Raw genomic sequence first — 7384 nt, 5'->3', positions numbered from 1 at the left:
GGGTCTTTAGTTCAGTTGGTGATGAATTCACTTAGCATGGGCGAGATTGTGGGTCTGTAGTTCAGTTGGTGATGAATTCACTTAGCATGGGAGAGATTGTGGGTCTTTAGTTCAGTTGGTGATGAATTCACTTAGCATGGGCGAGATTGTGGGTCTGTAGTTCAGTTGGTGATGAATTCACTTAGCATGGGAGAGATTGTGGGTCTTTAGTTCAGTTGGTGATGAATTCACTTAGCATGGGCGAGATTGTGGGTCTTTAGTTCAGTTGGTGATGAATTCACTTAGCATGGGAGAGATTGTGGGTCTTTAGTTCAGTTGGTGATGAATTCACTTAGCATGGACGAGGTTATGGGTCTTTAGTTCAGTTGGTGATGCATTCACTTAGCATGGGCAAGATTGTGGGTCTTTAGTTCAGTTGGTGATGAATTCACTTAGCATGGGGAGATTGTGGGTCTTTAGTTCAGTTGGTGATGAATTCACTTAGCATGGGAGAGATTGTTGGTCTTTTGTTTAGTTGGTGATGAATTCACTTGTTATGGGAGAGATTGTGGGTCTTTAGTTTAGTTGCTGGACCACTTGTTTGTTATGGGACAGATTGAGGGTCTTTATTTCAAATCCAAGTTTGTTTGTACATTTTACAATACACTGTTTATATAGTTTTCAATTCGATGTAAATACTGTGATTCAGAAAACTGTTCACTTTCGAACTTATGAATTTGATTAATTTTTTTCACATTTTTTCCCTGGGTCTAGGTTTGGATCACTCTACTACATCCTGCTTCTGAGTGAAGAATGTCAGAAGAAATATGAACTAAACAGTTACAAGAAAAACCAGATTCTGAAGGTAGTTAACACTACTCATCCCAACCAGCTGGTGATGTTGTTTTTTAAAAAAAAAATCAAAATAACTGCAAAGTTCCGTGTTAATTAGGTGTAAAGTTCACTTTCAACAAAAATATTGATGATAATAATTCTTATTTGAAGTTTGTACTGAAGACCTTAATTATATACTGTTACAGTGTTTTTAAGTTTGTTTAAAACTGTAAATATAAATTATTATGTTTTCTAGTTTCATTATAATTTCCTGTTTACTGATAAATTCCAACTTGACCTTTATTAATGTTTCGCATGCTTATTTGGTTAATTGTTCTTATTTGAAAGTTTTAAGTGTGTGTTTGTTTTTATAGTTAATTCCTTGGTACTTGAACGCAAATAATGATGTCCGTACGTCAAACATTTCCTTTGTTAATAGAGTATCGGTCGCTAAGAGCACGTCTCTAATTTTGTCTACGGGCTGTTGTATATTACTTCTGCGATGTGAATCAAATCACATTCATGGAGTTTTCACAACTCGTGATTGAGGATTCAAGTTTCCTTTCTAATAGTTGTTTTTTAATACACTTTTTTACTAATGTTACGTTACAGTATAATACAAACGCATCATAGCTATCTCGTGTAGATGTCCCAACAGGCTCCCCAGTTGCTTAGTGGTAAGTTTGAAGTCTTATAATGCTAAAATCTGGGTTTTGATTCCTGTGGTGGGCAGAGCACGGATAACCCATTGTGTAGCTTTGCGCTTAGCAACAAAGAAACAATGTTAAACCTTTCTGATAATATGTAATGTTACAGTCTGTTTGCTTTTCAACTTCTGAAAGTCACAAATGGCAGTCTCACATAATATAGCTTTAATATGTAATTAGTGTACATTTATCAAATTGTAGGAGAATTATTATATTATAGCACTGTAAAACGTTGAACATTATGTTGTAATAGTTTGATAGCCATTACGTTCATTAAGTAAACCTTACACGGTTCTTGTTGGAAGTGTATTATTATATTATAGCACCGTAAAACGTTGAACATTATAGTTGTAGTAGTTTGATAGCCATTACGTTCATTAAGTAAACTTTACATGGTTCTTGTTGGAAGTGTATTATTATATTATAGCACTGTAAAACGTTGAACATTATGGTTGTAGTAGTTTGATAGCCATTACGTTCATTAAGTAAACCTTACATGGTTCTTCTTGGAAGTGTATTATTTGTTTGTATACTGAGATTAAGCTGTGTTTTCTATCGTTAAACAATCATGACCTGGTTGTCATTTCAGCTTCGTTCCCACCTTAGTGAAATCTTAATAGAACAGCTACCTTCCCTGCAAAGTCTTCAACAATATCTGGAGAGCTTGTCGATCATGGAGCCACCAGCTGTCAGAAGAGATTTGATCATTGAACAGGTGGGACATTTTCAGATGGTCACTAAAGAGGTTTATTGATCAAAAGTTGAATAATTTAATTTGATTTAGTGCTTATTTCAATTTTTTTTTTACACAAAATACTTTAGATTCATTGATGTAAAAAATAAGATTAGTATTTAGTTCAATGTTTTTTTTAACATAAATTTATGCAGTTAAACAAATACTACACTTGCTGAAAAAAACAACTACTTGTTTAATAAATGTAACAATTTTCAGTAACCTAGCCCTTACGTGAAAATGTAAATTAACCATGTACTAGACAAAATATTTTAATTTCTAATATATATATAGAGTACAGTCTTGTGTTGATAGTTTACATCATGATTGTTTGTTCACTAACCAGTCAGAATGTACCATATTTGTATGTAATAATACAGGCAGCCATACCATGCCTAGTAATAGTAGTGATAACCAGTCATGGCTACCATCACTGAAATACACCATGACAAGCATTCATGTATGGATATTTTGGTTGATGCCTGGTGAAATATGGAGTCTTATATATATCATTTTGTTACAATTGCTATATACTTGGGATCAGTGTCTTGCAGTAAGATTAACCAATGAGCTGTTTCCAGTGGGAATGGCTTGCTGGATCAAAATCCACCTGTACTTGCTAACAGTCAGGGTGCCATCAAATTCTTGTAGATAACTGATACCAGTGGCTGAGATGCAGCTCCAAACTTCTACTGATCCTCCAACATGCTTCACTGTAGATGTTATATGTTAATTATGATACCAATTTCTTCTCTACTGTTGAACAAACTATCAATCATTACTGAACAATTTAAATTTCAATTCGCCAACTTTTCTAATTCTACTGTTTATGGTATGATAGCCATACAAACATTTTGCTGAAACCACTAGATACTAACGTATATAGTACTGTTCTTCAGGTAACATTAACATCTGTATTCATAGCAACATCTTTACTAAACCACCATCCATCTCATAAAGAACCTACTTCGAAATGCTTAACCTCACTTTTTATCTCAACCACTTCAATTATTAACAGTACCAGTTTCATGTATCCTCTTCAAAGTATTGCATACAGCTTGGCAACTATATAGTGAATTTATTAATCGTACAAAACATTAGCACAGAAAATACAATAGTTGTACGATGCGTATTTTGTACATAAATCATTTACTTTACGCACAGCACAGAGAATTACACCTCGTTTTCATGCTGCCACATAGTGTATCAATATAAATTGTGGAATACTCTTCCAAAAGTTCTATATTACTCATTTAGTTTACACACAGCACAGAGAATTACACCTCGTTTTCATGCTGCCACATAGTGTATCAATATAAATTGTGGAATACTCTTCCAAAAGTTCTATATTACTCCCTGCAAATTAGCCAGATTATTTGGTTGCTTTTTGACCTTATCAGTATTTTTATACAAGCCCATAAAGTTTCAAGAATGGTCATATTAAGACTTTATTCCAGCTAAGTCATGACTGTTCCATCAGCCTCCTTACTGTCAAGGTTACTCATTTTTGTGTATTGCTTGTTTGTTTCCATAATTATATATCTTCAGGTGAAGCCACATTTCTTTTATAACTATGGATTTTAAATGGTGCAATGAATTCACAAGTTTTGTGGAAGATCTTGAGAGTCTTAAAGAAACACTTTGTGCCAAAGTGTATCAGCACTTATATAATATTGTGATTTTCATGATGTTTTCCAGATTTCAGAGCTGCGAGAAGAGTTTTTGAAAGAAGGAGAGGGCAAGTGGGATAAAATATCTCGACAGCAAGCGGAGACTTTTTTTTCACCAAGTCTGGAAGCCCTTAAAGAACATTCTAGACGGTTAGTGTTCATCTCAGCTAAATAAGTTATGTACTCAAGTCGTGAACTGTAAATACATGTATTTTAATGATATTATAAACTATAAATGGTATTAGAGATCATTACAGTTTGAAAATATCATTTTTTTACAGTCTTTCTTCTTGGATAGAGTCTGACAACTATATTGAATAGGTACAAGTACCATTACTACATTGTACAGAAACTATTTTAAGATAAAATAATTTATTACTTTCCACTCTTTGGTTACAATGTTTGAAAGTAGCTAGTAATATTTGTATTTCTTCTGAATGCTCTTGTTGAATAATCCTGATACCAGTGTTTTAAAATATATATATATGTATGATGTTAAGAAAGCTTAAACTCCCAGTACTTTGAAAAAGGTAGATTTTCCATATTCTGAGGCAAACTCGGAATAAATTAAATTTGATAAAACGTGGATTTCATCATTTTTATGCAAAGTAGACTACCATAGAAACCCAGAAGTATTGTAATTAGTTCTCAAAGGAATGTTGAAGGTGCGACTGATTTCTGTTGTGCAATATGACAGTAATAAATCCAGAAATAAGTTTTTTACCTATTCATAGACCCATGACCATATTTTAATTCAATCTTAAATTAATAACTTTTAACAACTTAATAACTAGGTCCCAAGACCCCTCATTTTCTCTTTTATCCAATCTACAGAAAGTTATTATCAATTATTTTAATATTCAGGTACATTCTTTCAAACAAAACGCCAATAATTTATCAGTTTTCTTTGGAAATGGCTTTGGTTTACTTTCTTGGAATCCTGGACACCGTCACCACCTAACTGCCAAACTTCTTTCTCCTCGTTTAGTCACCTGCTCAATTTCCATTCTCCAGACACACCAGCTTGATTTTCCCGATTGCCTTAGGATGGTGCCAACTCATAATAACCATGCAAGCTAAAATTTAAATCTTTAAAATTTAGGAATTAAATCACATTATTATATTAGCCAAAATTTGATTATATTCAGCCCGTAAACTCAGCTACTGTATAATAATCCAGTGCATGTGGGGTGAAGAGAAACAATAGTTTTTAGCATCTCTGATTGTCTTTTGGGCCTCCTCGAGGCCTGAATGATCTAAAATCAAAATATCGATGGAGTAAATTGAATTGAATTTAGTTTCAAACTGGTTTCAGCACCTATCAGTATCTCATCACTAACAGAGTAATATGGTTAGTTGAAGCGTTAGACATGAAGTAGGTAATTCTTGGGGTTAACACAATATTTTTAGTTCTCTCTAGGAGACGCTTGGACCTGTCCTACATACTGGTGATTCCATTTTTTAGAGGTTGGGAAGCTAGCTTTCATCCAAACCCCCCCCCCCCTCTACCTAAATTAACTTTCTTCACATCACTGTCTTTTTAAATGATGAAATTTGACACACTGAATTGTACAGAAAACCTACTGACAGACCATAATATCTTCACTAAAAACATTGCCACCACTCTCACACTGAATGGAATATTACTTACCAAAACTTACAGACTAAAAAAGTTAACAGTCCTCAATGAAAAAACCATCCCTAAAGAATGTAATATTAAATAATCAAACAGAATTCCTCTTGTTATTACATTTAAATTTAAAGTAAGAAATGTTTAATGTCTTGTGAAAAAATAAATAACCATTTCTGTCTATTATAACTGAATGACTGCCTATGAATGATTTTTCCTGAAGTTCCTGTTGCCTCTCCAAAAGAGTAGAAATCTTGAAGATATCCTTGTTCATAAAAAGGTGTTAGAAGTTACCAAATAATGGATGTCATCCATGTAATAAAGCTACCAACTCTTCTTTTCAAAAACAGGGCCCATAAATATGTTGGCATACATCTTGGTACCATTAATCTGAATTCACAGGGCTTTGGATGAGAGCTAGCTTCCAACAGGGCCCATAAATATGTTGGCATACATCTTGGTACCATTAATCTGAATTCACAGGGCTTTGGATGAGAGCTAGCTTCCAACAGGGCCCATAAATATGTTGGCATACATCTTGGTACCATTGATCTGAAGGTAATGTTCATAAGACTAGACTGGCAAGGTCAGATTTTTTTTTGAGATTCTGGTGGATTGGAAACGTTTAGGGCAGATTTCAGGTCCTTCATCTTGTGGAATATTAGTGTACAGAGAAGAAACGTCCATTTTACACAGAAGGCTGTTAGATGGTAAATGTCCATTGTCTTTGACTTCCTCAATGATACTTATAACGTGAGACGTTTCTTTTAGGTATGAAGGTAGAGTATACAAGAAATACCTTTTATGTGGTAGACAACAGAAGCCATGTTTCTGTTAGAAATACTTGGTTGGCCGGGATTATTAGGTTCATATAAGTATCTTATATTGATACTTTGGACAATCTTTGATGGAATACTAAGGTGAAAACCCTTACTTTTTCCAGCATGACAAAACTTGGTACAGAGTGTTAGTTACGGAATCTAATCATTCTCTTCGGTAGACCTTAATATAGATAGAATAAACACTTGTGAACTAATAACCTTGCATATTTTATTATTGTCCCAATGCTTTCGGTAATGTGTTGTTTTACTTACAAAGTTAAAGCTTTTCTCCACAGGTTGGCAGATACCTACTCTGTGGATATATTGGAAAATTTTGTTCCAGAAACACCCAAGTGTTGCGTGTGTGGCCACAGTGCAAATAAACGTTGTTCTCGCTGTCGCAACGAGTGGTATTGTAGGAGGTGAGTAGTTATCGGTGTACGTTCTGGCAAAATTATCTTTTAAGTCTTATCCATTTTGTGACACTCTGAGATAAGTATGCACAGATTGTATAATAGGATAATTCTTGTTTTATTGTAAGGATGAATTAGTTACATCATTTCATGAAGTGTCATACTAAGTTTCTGGATTTGTTGAGTTCAGTATATGTAGTAAAATCATTGGTATTTCACTCAATGACCAGTTCAAAATAATAATGTTTTCAATTTCCAGAGAGTGTCAAGTCCAGCACTGGCCGAAGCACAAAGTGGCTTGCAGTTTAGTTACCAATTCAGAAAGTTAGGGCACCTTCAGCTCATGATAACCCTATATTCTTACAACCTATCTTGGATGTTAACTTGCTGGAGTGCTTATTTGTATATGAATATATCACACACTGTAAACAAGAAACCTTACAGGAAAAGCTTCAACTTGAGTTCTATTAATTTATTTATATATATATCTGTATTGCTTTAGAGTAAAATAACTGCTTGTTACGTTACAATGTGTAGTACGATGATGATGATGATGAACTTTAAATATACACCTAGGAAAAAAGTTAAGCAACACCC

At 34.0% G+C, this 7384-nt stretch overlaps 1 protein-coding gene across 1 annotated transcript in view; it reads left to right on the top strand.

Moving 5' to 3' along the window:
- The window catches only part of LOC106473912 (zinc finger MYND domain-containing protein 10-like), a 13434-nt gene extending 6099 nt beyond the window's left edge, over positions 1–7335 (top strand). The window contains 6 exon segments of the mRNA XM_013934602.2: positions 754–768; positions 770–844; positions 2110–2235; positions 3952–4073; positions 6671–6796; positions 7047–7335. Coding sequence (XP_013790056.1) covers positions 754–768; positions 770–844; positions 2110–2235; positions 3952–4073; positions 6671–6796; positions 7047–7116 — 534 coding nt within the window. The 3' untranslated portion in view covers positions 7117–7335.
- The last annotated feature ends 49 nt before the right edge of the window (positions 7336–7384 follow it).

This window comes from Limulus polyphemus, unplaced genomic scaffold (genome assembly GCF_000517525.1).
Source record: "Limulus polyphemus unplaced genomic scaffold, Limulus_polyphemus-2.1.2 Scaffold6620, whole genome shotgun sequence".
NCBI lineage: Eukaryota > Metazoa > Arthropoda > Merostomata > Xiphosura > Limulidae > Limulus > Limulus polyphemus.
Note: the sequence above shows the minus strand (reverse complement) of the source record. Positions and strands in the feature narration are given on the sequence as shown.